Here is a 23,995-nt window from a genome sequence, read left to right on the forward strand (position 1 = left end):
GACATGTAGGTAACAATAGAAATTCTTCAAATTAAAAAAAAAAGAAAGCTAGTAATAAATGTGAGGTAAATTAAAACTAAATTACCGAAACTAAATATAATACGAGCTCAGATAGTCAAAGGAATGGTTTTTCGTAGGGATTATTAGGGCAGTGACGCCAGAAGGCTGTAGTCCTCCGAGGGTTTATAGACACCGTCGGACATGGCTGGCTCCCTTCACCAGGAAGTGTGGCCAGGGAGTACTACTTCTTCCTTCCAATTAAAGCTTCAGAAGGAATTCAGGAATCAGGAGGGGAGTCTAGATCAATCATACACAAAGGTGTATCTGAACGAATCATTTTTAAAATAACCATTCTGTTGGATTTGCATCTCTGTTCAGATAAGGTAGCCTTTGTAGTCCTCTCAAACACATTTCGCCTCAGGCTGATAGCCACGAAGATCTTCTCCCCTTCACCTGCTATCTAAGAAGAGTCTAGAAAAGCGCTAGGGCAGATACGCAGCAGCCACTGGTACACCTCTTAGAGGTCAGAGGTACTCAGGACAGTGTATAGTGAGTGACTAGCGCACAAGGGCTAGAAGGGTCACGAGGCTACTCCAGTCCCCCTCAGGATAGAGCAAATACCATCCTCCTTTCTTCGCCGACAAGCCTACAGAAGGTTAGCCCTCCACAGCACAATGAACACAGCGAATAATTCTAATCTTACATATGAACACATATTTTGGAGCATGTGGTCAGAATTGTTTTCCTTAGCAAGTGAAGATAACAGTGCAGATGGTATTCATTTCTGTATTCTATTTCCTAGTGTCAGCAAGGGCTTCATGAGGAAGCATTTAAAATGGAAGGGCTGAATTTGTACTTCTATGAGAACAGAAGAATTGCAAGTGAAGATGGCTGGGCCATGTTTCCTTGAGGAAGGGGGGACATATTTCTAATGGGTGGCAGTGTTCCAATTAAAGGCATGCCGTGTAAGCAAGTTAACATTATTTTAATTTACTTGTGCTATTTCTCTCTTAATGATGCCATCAGATGATACAACCCACCAATTACTATGGACTCAAACCATGTGGCTTCGATATTACCAGGAATTTGCTGGGAAAATGCTGCTTCCAGCACCAAGTAGCAACATCCTCTTGGAGACTGGCAGGAATCCCACAGTACATATATTTTGCTTAGAACCCATTCTTTCCCCCTCCCCCTTTTTATTTCCTCTTAACTCCCCTAGGGAGGGTTCTTTAATTGGGAAGGAAATATCATAATACCATATTTCCTTACCACTCATTTTCCTACAGCTGGAAACCTAGTCCAGTCCTTCAACTCCAGTGGCTGTCCCAAATAACCAGTGGGTGGTAAGCAAGTGTTTAACTGCCTCACAGCAGCAAGGGACCTGCCTGGAACAATCCAGTGCCCCCCAAATTCCTACCAAACAGACTGGATTTGATCCACAATTGTCCAGGCAAATCGAGTAACAATCTGAACTGTTAAGGATGTCTTGGGAGAATAAAATGTCTACAAAAAGCTAAACAAAAAAACAAAACAAAACAAACAAAAAAACCTCTCTACGTGACAGAAAGATACCATAACTACAAGGTACCTGTTTTTGTTTAGAATCGTAGGATTTTTTTTTTTTTTTTTTACCCTTTATTTGTAGTATAAATAGAATCTCATGTTCGGGTTACTTGATAACAGAATCATATACGGAAACCCAAATACAGCAGGATACGTAGCGGTTAAAAGCACATACTTCGAAGCCACACCAATTTGGGTTTACTATCTACGGGACATTGAGCAAGTTACTTAAAGCCTATGAGCCTCAGCCACGGAATGGAAATGGTAGTACCTCACTCACAGGACAGCTGTAAGGATTAAATGAAAGAAGGAAAGTAGTTAGCACAGTAAGTGTTCAGCAGTGGTGGCAGCAATTATTACTATTATCGTCAGTGTTCGAGATTCCTTTCGTGTGTCTTCATTCCGACAACCCCCCTGGGTCTTCTAAGACCAGGACTATTCGGTGACACCTAAAAATAATCCAGAGTGTAAATCAACTTTAACCCTAAGAACATCATTTAGCTCAGGTGACTTTTTTTCTTTTTGAAAGCAAGATTTTCCTGATTAAGGAATAGATGATATTAATTTGTCACTTGTGCAAGCTCCTTAGGTCCTCCTGGATGAGTGAAAAACAGCCCCCCAATGGGCTGCTGCTCGAGGCCACAGAGGTCTCTCATGGTCTCTCATGGTCCCCATGCCTCCCCTGATAGCTCTTCATTCATCAGTCCCACATTCTCACCCAGATTCCAACAGCTTCCATAATAAATTCATCAGCTTGACAGACATTTACTCAAATCTTCTGTGTGCTGGGCGTTGTGTTAAGCACTAGATACAAAGAGGAAGTTATTTCATGTTTCAGGGGTCCTGCTTTCTAATCACACTGCAGTTAGCTCCCTCACCCTCCACTTCAATTCATCCCCAAATAAGGCTGGGGAAAAGCACATATTCCTGCAAGAGTTAATAGATAAGGAAGAATCCCTTACCTCCTGCTTTTCTGTAAGTAACAATTGGCAGTCACATTGTCTGAGGGGTCAGGGCTATTCCTGATGCTGCAAGGACACCTAACACAAGGATTTTCGCACTGAATGTTAACTTGTTTACAATTTTCTGCCCCAGCAGTATGACTCCTAGAAGGACAAGGACCAGGTCTCTCTTGATCACTGCCAGCACAGAGCCTTCATGCCTAGCATATACGCACTCCCTAAGTTTTTAGTGATTTGAATGAAACTGGATTGGGTCAGTCAATTCAAAGCAATTATTCCTTTGTTTTAACATCAAAAAAGAAAACCTACTTTTTCTTTGGACTCTGTCTGTTGAGCAAATATGTCTCTGACGTCAGGAATCTGGTACTGTTTGTTTTTTTTCCTCAAGGTCTGGGAGACCGTCTCTACCCGTTTTTGAACAGCTGCTGCCTGGGTCCGGGTCAGTGTTGACAAAAACACCATGCTTTCTTGGGGATCTCCAGCCGACTCTCCAAAGAGATTGGATAAACCAGCCTCCTTAAGCCACTCTTCTTCCAGTTCTCCCTCTAAGACGGTAGAGAAAAATGGCATTTAAGGTCACAAAATATGATAACTTTTACATTTTTTAAGCTCCTCAAACACGCTTACTGACATTCTTCCACCGAAATCAAACCACAGCACTAAGAATCATTATCTGAAACTTGGACAACTGCCATCAACTTCAGCCACAAAGATATCACATTTTAGATCCATTTCATATATACTCAATTAAAAATTTTAAATGACTTCACATGTGATTAACCTCTATCACTTCTCTGCAGATTAACCAGAGGAGGATAATACTGTTCTCTTTCCAGAGATGAGCAAGCAATGAAAAGATAACTTACTTCCATCAAGTTACAGAAGGAAGGCAATGCTGGGGATATCCATTAAAGCCCGTTTCTTGGCTTAAATTCAGCACTGCCCCAGAGTCCAACACTAATTGATGGAAAGGCTGGTTTTTTTCTGTTCGCTGTAGCTGACATGGAGTATAGCAAAGAAGGAGAGCATCCAGACATCAGGAACTAAGCAATTTTAAACTTAAGGTTTTAATCCCCCTAGTAAGCACATCAGATTTTTTTTTCCACAAATTAAAAAAGAAACACTATTTTAAGGGGAAAAAAAGATGATAGGAAACTAATTACCTAATAATCCAAAACGCTGAAAGCAGAAAGTAAACAGTATTAAGATATATAAAAATTACAAAAAAAGAAAACAGAAAGAGAAGTAGAATAGATTCCCTCCCAGGGCTAAGTTTATAGAGGAAAATGAAAGACCAATGACTTGAGAGATGAAAGACCTTCATCTACACTCCATTTCTCCACCTTGGTAGCCACGTCCCTTTGGACAAGTCACATAGCTTCAAGTCAACTCTGTTTTCTCATCTGTCACCTAAAGCACAGCAGTCCTGGCTGCCTCATAACCAAATGAGAGAATGCTAGCTACATGGGAAGAGCTTTGCAAAGCTCTATGATAGCCCATCTACCCTTCTACATCCTATGAACTCCTTGAGGGCAGAAATCAAGTGTCAACATCCTTGGTTTCAAGAAACAGAATGTAGTGCCAGGTATTCCGTATTGCCAGGCAATAAAAACTGTTCACTGACATAAAAAGCCAGCCATTATTATTAATGCCATTAATGCAGAACTCAGTATACATGTATAAAAACAATTTGGCAGGGGAAAAAAGCTGGTCTCGACATGATAAGTAAACAAGATTCAAATACAGTGTCACTTGGTCCATTAAAAGTTAGAGGTAAAAGTCAAAACAATTTAAAGTTAAAGAAAAGGCACGGGCATGTAGAAACATTCTCAATTCTTCTTCATGATGACCTTATGAACAACTACCTGCAAATTCATTTTCATCTTGGAAATTTACGAAATAGATAATGACACACAGCTACATATCAGGCTTGACTACTATTTTCTGTGGAATATTTTCTCCTTATTCAGCAGACCACTGGTATGCTGCTTCCATCTTGAAACACGGAGACAGAAAGGTTGGGGGACCCACTGATTATCACAAATAAGCTCAACCTTACTGGTGAAGTGAGAAAGGATGAGAGTAAAATGAAAGAGAGCTCAAACAAAAACACAAAAACAAAAATGAGTTATCATTTTACAAATCTGAGAAATGTTAAATTAAGAAAAATCTCCAGGGGCGCCTGGGTGGCTCAGTCAGTTAAGCGTCCAACTTTAGCTCAGTTCATGATCTCTCGGTCTGTGAGTTTGAGCCCTGCCTTGGGCTCTGTTCTGACAGCTCAGAGCCTGGAGACTGCTTCAGATTCTGTGTCTCCCTCTCTTCCCCTGCACATGCTCTGTGCCTCTTTCCTTCAAAAATAAACTAACATTAAAAAAACAAAAGAAAAATCTCCAATTTTTCTTTTTGAAGTATTTTTGGTAGGTTTTCCAAGCAATGTTATAGCAAAGGGGAAAGAAAAACCTCTGTAGGTAGATTCAGCTGCTTAAACAACTCAGTGCTAAGTCACTGACTTAAGAAATCCTATTGAAAAGGAGATCATTGTGAGTGGGTCAGAAGGCACTAACTCTTACTTTTTTGGCACCCACCCGCATCAACTAACACCCCAAAAACAAACTTAGAAACTTATGGATGGCACAAGGCATAGAAAGAGAGCTATTATAAAAGATGCCAGACCTGGTCATCAAAACCTTGGTGACTGCTTGATTCCATGAGATTGAAAGTAACAGCATGAATTTTAAGAGGAAAAAAAAGTATATGTTTCTTCTAGAATATCAAATATAGGAGTGGAGATTATGGGAAACATGGCTGGAAAGAAAGTGGAGAGAAATTACAAACCAACAAAAGAAAGAAGTCAATATGGAAGCTAAAAACACCAATGCCATCATACATTGTCCAAACCCATACCCTCAGGTTAGTTGGCTAAGCCTGCAGCATTATATCCAATCGGGTGTACTATACTTTGAAAGATAAGATGACCGACACAGAGAAAGGTCTGAAAACCACCTGAAGGACTGGTGTATGTAAATCTTTTTTTTTTTTTTTTTCCTTCTAGAAGGACTTGGTGAGGTACAAGATAATCATCCTCAATTATTTGAAAGGCTATCCTGTAAAAACAGAATAGGCTCGTTCTGCTCTTCCAAAAGGCAAAACTAGGTAGAATATGGAAAACTGTGAATCAATAAAATAAAGAACATCAAAATAACTCAAGCTGACTGACCAATGGAAAAACAGGATCACTGCAAATAGTGAGCTTTCCACAAGCATCTAATCTCACTAGAGAAAAAAGGACCGTGTAGCTAAAATATCAGAGAAAGGAAGTTTAGATCCTTTCAAAGATCAAGTCTAACCCCAGGAATGTCTGATGCCGAAAGCCTAGTCAACAAGATTCCAGCCATATCTCAGACTAAGTGAATGTGCTCTGGCCATTTAAATTTGGCAGCTGCATCCATAAATCTGCTACAAACAAGTAATTTTTCAAGTTGAAAGGCCAACTGGCATTATCTTATTTTGGCTGTCCTACCTTTAATTTTTGTTGCTGTTGTTATTCTCCTCTACATTCTCCTGTATCCATCTCTCATAAATACATATACAAACAAGAGTTTTATTCAGTTAGTCATTACCATCAGGCTCTTTGACGACCACCACCTCTTGATCTTGTCTGTTCTCACTAGATTTCTTGATATTTTCTAGTTCGGTCCAATAGTCCTCCATAGATAGTTCATCCAAAGAATCCTGAGAACTTGATCGGTCATATGGAGGTTTTTCCGAAACTTTGGTGACTTCCTGGTTCATAGTGTACTGGCCATATTTGCGACTATAAATTCAAAAGAAAACATGGTTCATTTTAACAGATGAGGAAGTAGTATAATTTCTAAAACATCAGAGCACTGACTGAAGAATTTTGAAACTAAGTTCCCCTTAGTAAAACCAAAGAGATATATATTTTGAAGCTATTTACCTTGAGATTCCAATAATCTTAATATGCCTGTAGAGCAAACAGTTTCATTCTCTATGAAAAAGTATGCAAAGAACAAACAACGATAGAATAAACCATTTTTCCATTTCCATTTCATGTAAATTATTTTAAGACTCCTTTCTAACCTAAAACTTTTTTCTCAGAAAACAACAGGTTGAATCTTGACTACAGGCTATTGAGATTCAATTCTATACAGTATTTCATATTTGTTATTTATATCTGCAAACAAAACTCAGCCATTATAGAGCAAGTATCTGTAATACATGACATACCATATGAATTTCCTTTTTTATTTTTGAAACCAAAGCCAACAGATGAATGACATATTAAGTTTGCTGGTTACATTCTACTATAGAAAGCCACTTTCAAATTTCACTTATAAATGTACCTTTGGCCAATCTGTGGTTTAAAATACACTGAAACTTTATTTGTTGGGGGAAAAATCATTTATTGGCAATGCTGAATAGCTAGGAGTTATCTCTTCAACATTTATCTCTAATATTATCTACCAAGAAAAGGATAAATTGACTAAACGTATTTTTATAACTTCCAAGTTAACTACATTTTTTTCATTATAAGTCACATCCCACCTGATACTAAAAGTGAATTAAAAGACCTGATAATAAGTAAGTATATATATCCCATATATAATAGAAATACTAACTTTTGTTTTATAATTTTTTATATCGAGCTACAGGGGGGGGAAACTCTAATTACTTTAAAAAGGAAGTTTTTAAAGGTATGGTGCTTCCTCTTTATATTCAAAAATTTTTTGAAGATATAATTTACGTGGGAACAATAATTGGTGAACTAGCGTTTTGTTATTCTAATTTCAAATTGCTCCTTTAGCTCCCAAGAGAATGTTAGGAAGTAATACTTTGCTACATTGGTTTTCTTACTTCACCTATGAAATTAAAAGGAACGATAAAACAAAATTATTTAATAGTAGGTGAATATTTTCACATTTAAAGTGGCCTTTCCCGTAATTATTTACAACAGTAGGATTTAATAGTACATAAGGGAGACGGTCACTAAACTCTGATCAGTTCTACCTAGCAGTTTAATTCCAACTGGTTTCTTAAAAAGTCAAAACACTTAATTTCCTGTTGCTACAAACAAATACAATAGAACTGACTACTTAACTGTAATATGCTAACAGGCCAGTTTTATGCCTTTGAAGATGGTTCTGACTTGATTATGCATTTTAATAATGCCAGTAATGAATGAACAATCACTCGAGTATCTCCCCAGTATCAAGTCTGGAGCGGTGATGGGTGGGCATTAGGACTAGGGCCAACAGGAGGAAGTCTGGACATAGTTGTGTGAACCTCTTTCCTCCAGTCTCCATTGTCCATTGTTTGCCTCCCCCACTCCTTAATTCAAGGGGCACTTCCTCCCTCCCTGCCCTAATCGTCCTGTTTACATCCCTGCATCCCATCCTCGTCCCCTTTCCTTGCCCCAGTGGCCATACCTTCAGTGTTCTCATTTTAGAGTCTCCACTCCTGATTCTTTAATTAAAATGTGAACGTGAAAGCTAGCTCTCTCTTAAAAACAAACAAAATAAATTTTTACTTCCGTGATCAGCAGCTCAACCTATCCCCAAGTCCTGTTCTATAATCCTGATTTACCAGGATAGTTAAAAATCATTTACAGGATGTCTGCCAAATTCATGTTTGGTTTGTTTCATGTCAAATATGTAGATGCCCTATCCTTGTTTTTGTTTTCTCTCTCATTATAATATGAGATCCGCTACCTTATTCCTATCTCCTGCACCACTTAGTTCCACGGGAGACTACAATACATACTGTGGAATGTGTGAAGTGTAATGACTAATGCCAAATAATTTGGTTTATCTGCTCACAGAAAAGAGGTGCAGTTGAACTAAAAGTACATTAAGCTTTTCACTTCTGAAAGAATGTATTTATTCTGGCAAGAATTTTCCAGTAAATTTCCATTAAGATAGCATGGGCAGAAAAACGCAAGGGCATTGAGCAACAGCATTGTTACGTAAATATACCTTCTGTATCAAGCCCTGCTTTCAAAACATGCATAAAGCAAAAATCTAATCACCTAGTGCTAATGAATAGACTCAGTATTTTCACTTTAATAAGATTCAAAGCTGAATATGTTTTTTACCACAACTCGGCAATGTGGAGTCCTATGAAATGGAGAGTTTTTTTGTTTTTTTGTTTTTTTTTCCTTTTTCGAATCATTGGTAAATGTTAGAAGAAAACATTTTCTTTTTTAAACATTAGAGGATGGGGAGGAGAAGGAGGAAACCATTCAGTGGTAGACTACCCTTCTTAGCATGCCAGGTAGGTTACATTTTCTCTAAAAATGTAGGGGAACATTTTTAAGTTACAGTTTATGTCAATAAATGCGTCATGGCACTTCTTTTCTTAGTACACTCTACATTTGAACTCCATACAGACAATGGCTGAAAGTATGGCCCTTCTTAAAACTGTCCTGGTAAGAGGCCAGGTAACTAGTTTCCTCTCTTTGGTTTTCAGGACTATGTTATCTGATACCATCTTCATTGTGCAAACTGGGTTCAAGAACATAAAGTAACATCTGCTAGACATAATGAAGTGCAGAGCAGAAATATTTTATATTTCCAAAAGACCCAAGGTAACACATGGTGCTAAAATCAAAGGAACACACGGTTTGTACCACAGGCAACTACCCATCACTTCCACCTGACTTACTGGCAACAACTGTTCTTCCTCACTTACCCTCCAGAATCCTATGTGTCAATCATCCCAGGGCCACTCTTCAAAAATGCTCACATTCCTCACTTTTTCCAGCTAAAGCCACCAACAGATCTAGACAGTGTCCTCTGATAATGAGAGGCTAAGAGAAAAATTACCAGGTGTACTCACAACTGCAAAGAAAAGATCTTTCCCCTCCCCCCGCCGTTCCCGAATCCAGCCAGGGCACGCCCTGTTGTAGTCTGACATAAAGGCGGGAACCAATCAAGTTCTGCTGAATGGTTTGAAATAAAGGCAGGAACCAATCGAGTTCTGCTGAGTGTTCAAATTTAAATGTCAACCAATAACAGCTCTGTAACCTCAAAAAAATCCCTAACTTGTTTGTGCCTGTCTATAAAAGAAGCTGTAAGATCCTTGCTCGGGGCCTCTTAGCGTCACCGGCAACGAGTGCGCGGAGGACCGGGTTCGAACCTGCAATAAACGACCCTTGCCGCTTGGCTTTGACTCTGGACTCTGGTGGTTTGTTTTCGGGGGGGGGTCTTTCAAATCGGGGCATATCAATAGAAGTGGCTTCCAGCTGGTTGCAAACTCATGCTCTCGCACGTGTCGCACGTGTCACAGCATCGTCGCCATGTCTTTTTTTCATGGGCGCTAACATGATCAGCAAATAGTAACTTAACAGACCCTTACGGGCCTTTATGGAATGTCCTTTCTTTCCCTCTTGCTAGCATGTTCTTATGCTGTGTTTCTAAGAAAGAAAAAAAAAAAAGCGGGGCTTTGTTTCATTCTATTTTTCCCAGGTATATTTTATCCTATGTTTCTGTGATGTTTTTTCCCCTGGTCAGTGAATTTCAAATGTAATTACATCATTCAGGCCTCTTATTTACTTTGTCATAAAGAACGTTAAATTGGTCTGACACAACTTGTTCTTCACAGGGAGGTGGATGGTGCCATGCGTTTAGGCTGTGGTCTGCTAGACGAATAAAAGCAAGTTGACTGATGACTCATTCTAGTACCAATGCAGTCAGAGAAATGACATGCAAATATATAGAACTGGGGGTAATAACTACCTCTAGGATTCTGGAAAATCACATGACTTATCTAGCCCTAACATTTCCTACCTACAAAATGGGAGGAATACCAATAACCTTGAATGTTTTGTTGTGAGTTATCAAGGGAGAATTCTCCTCCTGAAATCCCTCCTGGGTAACCATGAAGAGGGTGTGGAACTTAGTATCACTGGTCACTGTAAAACTGCTGACTATAAATAACTGCCCCTCCCATAGTTTAATAAGGTCACCTTTGCCCTCTTCTAATGTTTAGAAAAATTACTTATCCTCTCGGAGGGCCGTTCTTGAGCATTCTGGTCTCAGTACTCCTTTATACACTTAAAAACTTTCAAGGACCCCCAAAGAGCTTTTGCCTATATAGGTTATATCTATTGATATACCTATTAGCTACTAAAATTGGGAAAAAATACGAATTCATTTAATGAGAATAATTGACAACATAAATAACTCTGGGGGAGGGGAAGCCCTATTGTCCATACCAAAAAAAAAAAAAAAAAAAAAAGTAGATGAGTAGCATTGTTTTACATTTTCTGAAACTGTCTTTAATGTCTGGCTTAAAAGAAGACATCTGGATTTTCACATCTGCTTCTGCATTCAATCTTTTGTGATATTGCACATCATGTAGTCTCTGGGAAACTTCACTGTGTTCTCATGAGAGAATGAGATTGAAAAAGGCCAATAGCATCTTTGTGTTATTACGAAAACAATTACGATCTCCGAGACCCCTAAAAGGGTCTTGGGACCCCACCCTGCCCCCACCGGGTGTTCCAGGACCACACTCTGAAAACCGCTGTTCCAGTATTTCTCAAAAACACCACCTAATGGGTCTCAAAATGCACTTTTCAATTCTGCGGGCAACGCTCCAGAAAGCCTTTCTGAAAGAAACAGCCATGCTTTCCTAGTGACTCTTGACCTACTTCTTTGTTTATTTTAGTTTAGTTTCACAGCCTTTCATCAAAACTGGGACTCATTCCAGTGATATACCCATATTTAATTTATATTTCAATGACAAAGAATAGAACGTCATTTAAAATCCTCTACCTTGCCAATGTCTTTCATCATTTGCTTTTATTTATCATGGACAAAGGGGCAGGAATTCTAAGCTTTCCTTTGGGCCAGTGTATTTGAAAATGTGTATTTTCCTTATCACTCCTTGGTCATCCTTACCTCTCCTCTCCCTCAACCATCTCAGGGCAAATTTATTTGCAACTAGGATGTTTCTTTGAACTCATATTTAACTACCTGGTCCGATCTCTACTTTCTGTCCACTTCCCCCCCCCCCCCAACCCACATCAATACTCCTGTTGTTGCACTCATCAGTCTGTTTGCTGTTCTGCCCCTTCCAAGAGGCACTTCTGTGGCCCAAAGTCTGCTTTCTTGAAGTCTTCTGATGCTAGGATTCAGATTTGTTTGTTTTCTTACAATATCCTCTCCAAAAGAGTTATACTTTCTTTCATGTTCCTTATCCCAACGTTCATTTCAATGCGCAGAAAGAAGTGACTAGGTTGGGGAGAGCCTGGGGGAGCTCAGTCGGTTAAGAGTCAGACTCCTGATTTCTGCTCAGGTCATGATCTCACGGTTCATGAGTTCAAGCCCCGCATTGGGCTCCGCTCTGGCAGTGTGGAGCCTGCTCAGGATTCTCTCTCTCCCCTCTTTCTCTCTCCCTACCCCTCCCCCCCACTCTCTATCAAAATAAATAAATTTTTTAAAAAGAAGTGACTAGTTTGGGAGATACAAAACAGAGGAATATGGTTTATTTTTGTTTCGCTTCTTGTTCTGTTTTTAATGCACCCCCCCCCAAGAAAAGGTTCTTACAGCATAACTTACCATCAAACATAATGACCAAGTATATTTTAGATAAAGCCATAGTTATTGAAGCATGAACTTCAGAACAGTATTGGATCCTAGGTATTTAAATCTATCCCATCATTTTCTAAATGAGGTAATGAGGCCCCAGGGTTAAATTCTCCCTCAAGTCACCCAGCAAAGTGATGGTAGAACCAAGATTAGTGCCCTCTTTTCTTCTGCAGTCGTCTTATTACACCAAATAGACTAGAAAGGTTAGAATTTACTTTTTTTTCCTTTGCATCAGACACTCTTTCTCAGTTTGTACCACACGTAGCAAAACCCAAAGTGATCATGTTGACACAGCCTATAATTAACGTTTTTAAATGACCAGTATACTTATCTAGAGAAAAATACCTTTTAACAATCAAACCATCTCTCTTTAAAATGCATGAGGCATTTTCTAAAATATTCTTTGTGTCACTCTGAGACATGACTTCACATGTACCTGTTTTTGAAACACTTTCTTTGAAGAAGTTGGAAATTTTCAAAAATGGTTTTAACTCACTCTGCTTCTCCCCATATATTATCTCTGTGTTAAAAAAAAAAACAAAAACAAAAACCAAAAACAGAAAACGTGTTTTCTGCTGTGTGGATTTTTCTTTCACTTGGGCAGTGACATTAAAGAAGTAATCACTGCCATCATGAGATGGTGCCACTATTAATGCTCTGTAATGGCCCGTCCATCAGAATACACTGAATTTGAATGAGTATGAAGAGCACAGACTACGAAGGACCCAAGTCATTTTTTTCCCCTCGGAAGCCTATTGTTTAGCTGAAAGCAGTAATTATTAGAAGCGGTGCTGACATCCAGGAAGAACGAACAGGGACAATGCCGAAGGCAGCAAGAAGTAGATGAGAAAGCAACACCACACCGGCCTCTCCCCACATCCAGGCAGCTTTGAGAACCCAGGAAAAGGGATCCCTTATCTCTTCTGTTTGACCCAACTGCTACAGTTTTTGGTTGTTTTTTTTTTTTTTTTTTTTTTTTTTAACGTTTATTTATTTTTGAGAGACAGAGCATGAGTCGGGGAGGGACAAAGAGAGAGGGAGACAAAGAATCCAAAGCAGGCTCCAGGCCCTGAGCTGTCAGCACAGAGCCCGATGCGGGGCTTGAGCCCACGAACCATGAGATCGTGACCTGAACCAAAGTCAGACACTCATCCAACTGAGTCACCCGTGCGCCCCTAACAGTTTTAAAAATATATGAAGCGCTACAGTTTTAAAAATATATGAAGTTATATTTCACATTTCAAGTAAATTTACTTTTCCTCTTCGTATACACTGTCCCTTTCATTGGGGGGGGGGGGGCGGATAAAATTGGGCATTATTTCTTTCAGCATTTTATCTCTTTAAAAATAAAAGCCAGGGGCATCTGGGTGGCGCAGTCGGTTAAGTGTCCGACTTCAGCCAGGTCACGATCTCGCGGTCCGTGAGTTCGAGCCCCACGTCGGCTCTGGGCTGATGGCTCAGAGCCTGGAGCCTGTTTCCGATTCTGTGTTTCCCTCTCTCTCTGCCCCTCCCCCGTTCATGCTCTGTGTCTCTCTGTCCCAAAAATAAATAAATGTTGAAAAAAATAAATAAATAAATAAAAGCCAGTATTTGCACAGCACATTAGTCTTCACTGAACTTCCGTCCCATTTTGACATACAGCAAATCAATGAGCAACTGAACGGATGATCTTCCACTTACACAACACTGCCTAAGCGATACTGAGAGGAGCAGCTCCCTCAGTGACACTGTCAGGAGTTGGTTTTGAAAACCCGGCTTTATCACTTTTACAGAAAACTATGGCAAAGCAACTTACATGCGAATAACACTGAAAGAGCAGGGATAGAGGCAGCTAACACCAGCAGGTCTGACAGAAAGTAGGGAAGGCACCGGACAAAAACATGTGGGAAAGTCAGGAGGCAACCAAGGTATACTGGAAAAAAAAAGGTCCTTTGTTTCTATCTACAGACACAGGCAGGTACACACAGGGAAAATTATGGGCTAGGGTTACAGCCTTTCCACTTTTAGACCCTCGTTCTGAGTAGAAGTGAGATTCTCTTGGTTCCTGAGCTCCCCAAACTTCTCTCGGGAGGCCCTGCTTCCCCCTCACTTAGAGGCACAAGTAACCAAAAGGGAGCCGCAGGGCCTCAAAGCCAAAATCGTCTTCCAAACACAAGGGTAGAGGGATTTGCTGTGGGGCTTTGACATAAAATGTCAAGATCTCGGAACAATGGCCCAAAGCATATCAAACTGAGCTTTGCATATTCATTTCATTCAATTATCCATCCCCTTGGCTCACATCCACCTGACACGTGTTTCCGTTGGACACATTTCTACTTAGGGACTCTTTCCTTTCCTTGTTCCGGTTAGCTGTAGAGCCACCTGGAGATTAGACACCAGCAGCTTCTTTGCACTCTGGCCATAGGCTCTCCAGTTGGATCTGTTTTCTAGTTGTTGTTACTCAATTTCATATCTTGATACCTCTCTCGTGGGGGGTGGAATAAAAGCATTCCCCTGCTTCTTCAGGTTCCCCACAGCCCTTACCACATCCTGCACTATGATGCTACCTTTTGTGTCCCTTAAGGCAATATCCTGTGTTTTGTTTTTTTCATCTGGGTATCCTTGAGTTCAGCAAACTGCTTGCCATAGCAGATGCTTGTAAATTCTTCAATTATTAATTTAAAATTGTTCAATTATTGTTGCCTCCACAACAACTTCCTTTTAATTCCTAAGGTGATTTTTATTTAACTGCACAAAACTTACAAAGGAGTAAGACAGGAACATGAAAAGTAGACAGTAAAGAAATTAGTCATCAGGAAACCTTAAAAAGGCAATTACTAAGTAATTATTGTATGCCTCTCACTCTTGAGTGTAGTCTGAGAGTAGGCTTCCTTGTGAGGAAATAGAGGTTACAAAACAAAGAGCTGATTTCATGTTAGATTACACCTAATATCAAGTCATAAACAAACACTGGCTTAGGTTTTGTTAAGCTCACATTCCCTGCTTCCGTCCTGTCAACTCAATCTCTCAAATGAATTTTAAAATATTTGTTCAGTGCCTACTATATGTTGGGCACCTTCTCAGAGATGTCTGTTCAACCAAGCTGCTCAAACATTCATCATGAGATAGATTATAAATGCCACCAACACCAGGTACGGGTGGAATTTTCCAGTTCCTCACTAAACTTGTGGCCCAGACAGCCCTGCAGCATAGGCCTCGGGCCTCTGCGTTAGCCCAAATGTGCTTCAGGCCGTGTGGGGTTCACCAATGCTTTCTCACAAAGAACTTCACTTCCTCTCTACCACTTGGATCTGCTCACCTCCGCTCATGTCTCCCCCTCCCTGCCCCCACCACTCCCTAAACATTTCTGTAGATGCAAACATAATTTGAGGTCACCTCCACAGCCCATCCTGGGATCCCTCCCTTTCACCTGCTCTGTCTCTCACAGTCTTCATGGGTTTGGCTGAAACCCATTCACCGGCCCATTAGTAAGGCTGCTCTTTCCAGAGATGAAGTCCAGCTTCCTCACCACTGCTAACACCTGGTTCTTACTTCACAGCAGTCACGTGGTTTCAACAGTAGTTATCAGCCTCCCAGGTGTTCACCAACCTTTTCTCCATTATACTTTTATTGCTCTTAACAAATCAATGGTTTTGCCTGTTTCAAAGCTGTGCTCCTCTCAAGGTATCTACGCATTTCCAGAGGTGAAGTGAAGAAGATTCACTAATGAAAACCAAAAGTCTTCCCATCTTCCCTGATGATCTTGGACTTGTCATTCAGAAGCTCCCTATCAAGCCTTCTATTAGACCAGAATTTCATCGTTACAGTTTACCAGAGTGCCTTAAACATACGTTAACACAAACACATAAATTTACACCAACGTACAACCCTCCATATAAAATTTAACAATATACTTCAGAATCTGTGATCCAGGAGAGATTTCATTCTGACTATAAGGTAATAAATTACAACTTTTCCAAAATCCTCCTTCAGTTCACAGAGTATTGATTCATAATGCCTGCCATCATATAGCTACTAACAAAACATTTGTTGATATAATACCAAACTATGAACATTAATTTTTTTTGAGAGAGAAAGAGAGAGAGAGAGCGAGCATGAGCCAGGAGGGAAGAGGGAAGTGGGGGGTTGGGGTAGAGAGAATCTTAGGCTCCAGAGTGAGTGCAGAGCCTGACACAGGGCTCAAGCCCACAACCCTGGGATCATGACCTGAGCTGAGATCAAGAGTCGGTAGCTCAACTGAGTCATTCATGCGCCCCTGAATATTAATATTTTTTTGAAAAAATTTTTAATGTTTATTTTTATTTTTGAGAGACTGAGTGTGAGTGGGGGAGGGATGGAGAGAGAGGAAGACACTGAATCCAAAGGAGGCTCCAGGCTCTGAGCTCTCAGCACAGAACCCAACGCAGGGCTTGAACTCACGAACCGTGAGATCATGACCCGAGCTGAACTCAGACACTTAACCAACTCAGCCACCCAGGTGCCTCAACATTAATATTTTTTAATTTAACATTGGAATAGTACTGAATATAATACTGGTTTTACTTATTGCCTATGGGCAAACCTCTTGCCCTTCATAAAACTTTTATATACATATTAGCATCAGCTTTCCTATGTTAATAAAAACATGGACACAAGGCATAGTCGGAAAAAAAAAACCTTTTGATAATAACTAAAGACAAAGACATGGGCATATTCTGGAAGAGATGTGGGCATTATTATTAAACTCTTCTTTGGGACTATTTATTGAAATAAGATGGAGAAATCATCTCAGTGGGGCTGTAGAAGTAGAAAACCAGCCTTCACCAGCCAGCAAAAGAAAGCCGACAAACATTGGAAGAAAATATTAAAAGGGAAAAGATACCTGTGTTGATGCTACATAAATAGGCAGAGGATATTTACACATTATTTCAAAATAATACTGAAGAATATTAATAAAACAACTGAAAACAGTAGCAACAAAATGACAACTACTTGGCTAAGAAAAAAGAAATCTGCTTCACTTAGGCTACAAAGTAGAATTTTATGGATAGCTCCAAATGACCCTCAAATACCATAATTTTCCACCTGTAATACTGAAGGCCAGGAAGTATTTTTATAAGCCAGGTGCTAAAAGTCAGCTCTGCTGAGTAGATTGGGGGGGGGGGGGGATAATTTCCACCTAATCAAATAATTTAGCCGAGCTCAGAAACAATTCATCCATGTTTTCACCACATGTCTTCGGCAATCAGTTACAAAGTAGGATATGTGAATATTACAGGGCCATTTTTTCCTCTTTAAATGAGATTATCTAAGGCTCCTTTTGTCTTAGTATGCTTTAAAATCTCAGCTGACCCAACCCAAGACACGGGAGTGCAGGTAGCCTGAAAGATACACGAGAAATAACATGGGCGACTAAAGACCATTTCTAATCGTTAAATACTGCTTGGAGTGGGTACTTTAAGTCTAACATTGGAAGGAAAACAAAAGAAAACAAAAATCCCACGAAAATAAATGTTTTCAGTAAAAGCCACTGAGCTCTGTTTAGAATTCAGGAACAGGGTGCAGGGGGCAGTGAGACCTAATGTGACCATGAGGGATGATGGGTAAGGGTTTTATGGAACCTTCAGGGGCTGAGCAGAGGAAATGCAGGAGGTAAAGAAAAAACTAATTTAGTAAGAAAACATAACTAAAGCTATTCATTAGCATTACCACATCATCTAGCAGTATTGCGGGCACACTGAGCTCTGGTAAATGCCACCCACAGGCACATAAAATTCTGGGAAGATTAAATCTGCCAAACTGGAAGAATATGAACCTGCCCTAGTTTAATTCCTGTCTTAAGAAGAATCCTGAGTCTCCCACTCATCACCAGGCTTATGCTAGCCTACTGCTCACTTGTTGCATACGCAGAGCAGCCAAATTCCCACTTAACTGAAAGCAATATGGCATCTGGGTCCCCAATGCCATTCCCTGTGGGAATCTGAAACAGACCAAGAAGTTCACAAGTTAATGCCCTTGAGAGTTCCTTCCCTAGCCACGACCAAGGCTATTGGCACTCTGTAGAAAGTTGATACTAAATCGATGTTCAGCTCAAGGACTGCCACCTCTACTCTTCCATTGCCGTCCCTCTCGCTCTCCTCTACTTTCCCCATTGCTCTAGACTTGGGTTCTCCTTTCTGCACATTCCCTACAAAGAAACAGCCCAGACTGATTGATTTCTATTTTTTCCCAAAAGGTCACCTGCCTGGATCACCTCCATGAGCTCTGCGTTCTGCCCTGGCCAAGGCTCCCAGGACCTCACATCCCAGCCAGGTCTGGTGCCAATGATACTCCCGCCAGAAAAGAGAGGTACAAGAAAGAACTATGGTCTCACGAAGCTAACACTGTGGAAGAGATTAGCCAATGGGCTACTGAACGCAGAACAGAGCCTCCAGAGACCACGACAGAGTATGAGTAAGCTCTACGAGGAGGATATGAAAGGATTAAGAGGGTGTTGTGCCCACTAGGGCAGAAAGCAGTATTTGTTCGGCATACACCAAAACCATCAGGATGAATGATGGCATCAAAGATTAACTTCCCTTCCTATCTTGCCAGGGTAAGTCTTCGGAAAGACCTATGTGGTCAGATACTTTACAGTAAAGATCCAAGACTGGGAACTGTTTTCTGTTCTTTGTTTCCTTTTCATTTTTTTTTAATTCAGATGTTGGAGGGCCAACTATTAAGGGTTCCCACCTCATAAAAGACTCCAGTTATTTGCTGAAGCAGGGTTTATAAAATAACATGCATAACTTTTATAAGAAATACTTGCAAAACTCTGAGCATATGCCAACCACTCTCATACAAGAATGTGAATTTCTTCATCCAATAACTTTATGAATAAAAAGTCTCACTGAACAACAATGCCTACATTTATTCATTGGTCTTCCTTCATTACAGATGTCAGTCAGTATCAGAGTTCTGTATTTTAAGTTTTATTTTTAAAAATAACTGTGATTGTGACAATAATGAAATTAATCCACATAATGAAGTCTATTTTCCATTTCAAGTAGTAGAGCAGATAACTTAAAAAAAAAAGTGGAAGTGACATGAAGTCAATACTTCAATGTTTTGTTTTTAATATTTTTTAATGTTTATTTTGGAGAGAGAGAGGGAGAGAAAGAGGGAGGGAATGCGGGGGAGGGGTAGAGATGGCTGGAGACAACAGAATCCAAAGCAGGCTGCAGGCTCCGAGCTGTCGGCACAGAGCCCAACGCAGGGCTTGAACTCACAAACCATGATATCATGACCTGAGCCCAAGTCGGACGGTCGACGGACTGAGCCACCCGGGTGCACTATACTCCACCGTTTTGGTGGAGCGATGCTCCAGAGCTTGGGCCTTGCTTAACAATAAACAGATCACAACGCTGTGATCCACACATCCATTCAACAAATACTCTTCATTAACTGCAAGGCACTATATATATTGCTGTCTAAAGAAACATAGGACTTCACCTCTGATCCCTTCTAACAGCGGAGGTAAGGCCTACAGAAAACGAACAATACAAGGCAGCACTGGCCTCATGCTATGAGTGGTTCGGCAAGGAGGTGTCGCAGAGCTCACTTCCAGTTAAACAAAGGCCAACACAGACGCCAGAAACCGTAAGAAACATTTGCAGCACAGTAAGAGTAGGTAAGCAGGGAGATTCCAGTCTCTTGCTATACCTCATTCTAATTTTATAAAGTTCTCCCCAGAGCCAACCATGTCTTCCTGTTATTTGATTCAACTTTACTTCCCTCTAATGTAAGCCCATTTCCTCTGAGCAAATAAAGAATTAATCAGTGTCCTCTTTATATTAACCCCTTTGTTGGGAATGGTTTTCAGTCCTTTACTGTATACACTGAAGTGGCCAATGAGTATCATTCCTTTACTTTTTCCGCCTATAGTTTACAAAGCAATGGCTTAGAAATATACCATATAGCACACATGCTTAAGAGCACCTGAGTCATCATGAACTACCCACAGGTAACTGCATATCACCTTCTGAAATTTTCCCTTTGGGCCTTTTTCAGTTGGCTTTTGCCCTGCAGCTGACACCTCCGAGCTGATGTTGATTTTAGAAACAAGAACCTTTTTAGGCTCATGTGGGTGGTCCTTGGCATAGATACCAAAGTTAGAAACCTAATCATAAATGTTTTTTCCTTCCTCACTGAGGCAAGTGAGCACTGTTATTAATTGCTTTCCATGGTTCTGCTTTCTTTTTGAAAAAGCCTTGCTGATCATTTGCATTAATATTATGCTAATAAAAGTAAGGGAATGCTAACTAATTCAGTCTCTTTAGTAGTAACTAAGGATCAGAGAGAGAGAGAGAGAGAGAGAGAGAAAGGTAATTTGCATATTTTCATGATTGGAGCAAATTGGCATTTAAATACTCGCAACCATTTTTGAAGAGAAATAATAATACATGTTGGGCCAGCCTGAGCAGAAGTAATTTCTCCAGTGGAACCATCTAAAACCCAAGTATTTCAGGACACATTCTGCTTCTAAGCATGAATATCAGATGACAAGGATGAGCATTCAAACACAGGGCAACCATCTGCATCATAAATACATTTCAGTTCCTCTCTGCAGAAGGAATTCATTTACTGTTGAAGGCCATTCACTTCCACTTCTGACTGCTTATTCCTCAAAAAGCTTCCAAGTATTGTGAGAACAATGATTAAAGGAAGATCTTCCATCTGTGCTGCATTAGGCTGCAAGACAGCCCCTCCTGCAGAAACAGCTTTTGCATAATTCATTGTGCCATTTTAAACCCTAATCAGTGAATTGCAATAAGCTATGAAGAGAGTAGAGAAGAGGAACACATTCATTGGCTACCTCCTAAGCATTCACCCAACCCTTGCTTTGGGCTACGGCTCCATGAATCGTAGTGTGCATGTGTGAGTGTGTGAAGAGAGATACACATATATATACATATCTCCCTCTCTACACACACACACACACACACACACACACACACACACACACACACACACCCCTTCGCCTTATGTCCATCCAACAGGTTCTTAACTCTCCCCTGAAGTGCTGTCATCACTCCTAGGCCATATTAATGTCCCAAGAAAGAGTATTTCTCAGGTTATTATCACAGGGTGGTTTGGTAAAGAAGATTCTACTGGAAGACAGAAGTTGGGATCTCCAGCTCTGTTGTTCTTTGTGTAAACATGACAGATAATTCACTCTACAATATGAATAAGAACACCTCAAGTCTCTTCCAATTTTAAAAATTATATAACCCTAATCTGTTCGCACTGATTTTTCACATATAATGCTTTAACGGAACCTGCCACTTTGACTTAGTGTTTCATTTTCCAAAGAAGGGGAAACTACGGTGGTGGGGGATTTCTTGGTGCCCCACTTACCCCTCAACCATAGCAGCTTCACTTGATTTAATTTGGGACCCACCTAAGGATGCACTGGAGGCAGGGGTGACTGGATGGCTCAGCTGGTTAAGTGTCCAACTTCGGCTTAGGTCACGATCTCACGGTTTGCGAATTCGAGCCCATGTCATTGGGCCCTGTGCTGACAGTTCAGAGCCTGGAGCCTGCTTCAGACTCTGTGTCTCTCTGCCTGACCTTCTCTCCCTCCCTCCCTCCCTCTCAAAAATAAAACATTTTTTAAAAATGTGCTAGGGCACCTGGGTGGCTCAGTCGGTTAAGCGTCCAACTTCAGCTCAGGTCACGATCTCATAGTTCGTGGTTTCAAGCGCCACGTCAAGCTCTGTGCCGAGAGCTCAGAGCCTGGAGCCTGCTTCGGATTCCCTGCCTCCCCCTCTCTCTGCCCCTCCCCTGCTCACGCTCTCACTCTCTCTCCCTCTCAAAAATAAAACATTATTTTTTTGTTTGTTTTTTAAAAGCACTGGAGGGGGGTGCCCGGGTGGCTCAGTTGGCGAGCATCCAACTCTCGATTTCAGCTCAGGTCATGATTTCATGTTCATGGGATTAAGTCCTATGAAGGGCCCCACGCTTCAGCACAGAGCCTGCTTGAAACTCTTTCCCTCCTTCTCTCTCTCTTGAAATAAACTTAATGACTACAGAAAATTAGAAAAACAACTGCCTTAGGCATCTCAAGTTTTAAAAAATCTTGTATAGAATCCTTAAGCTTTAAACACTGAAAAATTAATTAGGCAGAAGGGTTTAATGATGGTAGGCAATGTATATGATTTTGATCCAGCTGAGTAGTGAGAAACTATGCAGGCAGTAGAGTTGAAGACATGGATTGCAAATTGTATAATAGAATTTATCACTTTCCATTTCTCATCACTCCATGGACAATGGGTTTAAAAAAAAAGTTAGCATTTTGAGTTTTTATGGATAGGTGACATTAATATATAGATGAATTATAGTAAAGTCCCTAAGATTTAGTTTGGTGGTTCAGTAAAGAATCAAAAAAAAAAAAACCCACAAAAAAACAAAAAACAAAACACTCTTGAAAGACTACAACTTGAAAATGTGAATTTAGTGGTAGTATTTTCAAATAAATGATTTTATTTTTTTTAAAGTAAGTTCTATGCCCAATGTGGGGCTTGAACTCACGACCCCAAGATCCAGAGTCACATGCTCTACCAACTGAGCCAGCCAGGTGCCCCTAAGTGATTTTATTTTTAACTAAATAACTCGTAATGATTGAAAACCTGCCCCTAAACATTAAATACTTGTCTGAATCTTAGAAAGCACAATTGGAGGGTGGTAGGAAACCTTTCTGTATTATTTTGAATACGACAACATTGCTATCCAACTGAAATAAAAGGCAAGCCACAAAAGTATTTTAAGATTTTCTAGAGGCCCCATTAGAAAAGTAAAAAGAACAAGGTAAGTGTAATAGTATACTTTATTTAACCTAATATACCCAAAATATTATCACCACAACAGGTAATCAATATTAAAATTATTCATGAGACCTTTTACTCTTTTTTCATTCTAAGTCTTTAAAATCCCGTAACTTCCATTTTGCATTCATCCTTGGACTCACCACATTTCAAGTGCTCAGTAGTCTAGGGTGGCTGGTGGCTACCTTACTGACAGGGCAGCTACTGAATGAATGAGGCAGTAGGCAGGTCCTCTTTGTACAGCTCAATGTATACAAATCACGTCACTCCCTCCTACTTCCAACATGCTAGTGCCTGTTTGTCTACAGAATATTCACCTTGTCCTGGACTTAGAAAAAATTTAGTGAAAAACTACTTTACTCCACGCTATGCGAACCTATAGAATTCAGACGTATTTCAGAAAGGCAGATCTCAAATTTAGCAGGCAACAAAGACTCCAGCAATGGGAACTGCGAAACGACTGAAAGTGCTATGGAAGCACAGATTGGGGAAGTCACAAGCTCCAGGTTGGTGACTTGGTAAAGGCTTCACAGGAAAGTGATGGGAGCTGGATCTTTTTTTTTTTAATTTTTTTTTTTCAACGTTTATTTATTTTTGGGACAGAGAGAGACAGAGCATGAACGGGGGAGGGGCAGAGAGAGAGGGAGACACAGAATCAGAAACAGGCTCCAGGCTCTGAGCCATCAGCCCAGAGCCTGACGCGGGGCTCGAACTCACGGACCGCGAGATCGTGACCTGGCTGAAGTCGGACGCTTAACCGACTGCGCCACCGAGGCGCCCCGGGAGCTGGATCTTAAAGGCTACATGGTACTCTGCAAGCCAGATGATGACAAGAAAGGCATTCAAGGCAGTGGCAACCATATGAACAAAGCAATAGAAGTGAACTTGGGAAATGGAGTAGACGGATGTGGACAGACTGCACTGACTTCCAGGGAGGTGCAACCAGTTGGAGGTGGGGGTGGCGTGTTAGGCGTTGGGGGAGGGGAAGCAAAAAGGGCACAGCCAAATTGTGCTG

General features: G+C 40.6%; 1 protein-coding gene and 1 non-coding gene across 8 annotated transcripts in view; both read right to left on the reverse strand.

Moving 5' to 3' along the window:
- ARHGAP18 (Rho GTPase activating protein 18) overlaps positions 1–23,995 on the reverse strand; it is a 194,931-nt gene that overhangs the window by 53,106 nt on the left and 117,830 nt on the right. For all 7 annotated transcript variants that reach the window (XM_045499538.1, XM_045499537.1, XM_045499541.1 and 4 more), the window contains exons 2-3: positions 6,149–6,342; positions 2,838–3,073 (exon numbers count right to left, since the gene is read on the reverse strand). In XM_045499538.1, the coding sequence (XP_045355494.1) occupies positions 2,838–3,073; positions 6,149–6,342 (430 nt within the window). The remainder of the gene's footprint in view (positions 1–2,837; positions 3,074–6,148; positions 6,343–23,995) is intronic.
- Positions 22,663–22,735, reverse strand: TRNAQ-CUG. The gene has a single exon. It is a non-coding gene; the product is annotated as a tRNA-Gln (tRNA).

Source organism: Leopardus geoffroyi, chromosome B2 (assembly GCF_018350155.1).
Source record: "Leopardus geoffroyi isolate Oge1 chromosome B2, O.geoffroyi_Oge1_pat1.0, whole genome shotgun sequence".
Taxonomy (NCBI): Eukaryota; Metazoa; Chordata; class Mammalia; order Carnivora; family Felidae; genus Leopardus; species Leopardus geoffroyi.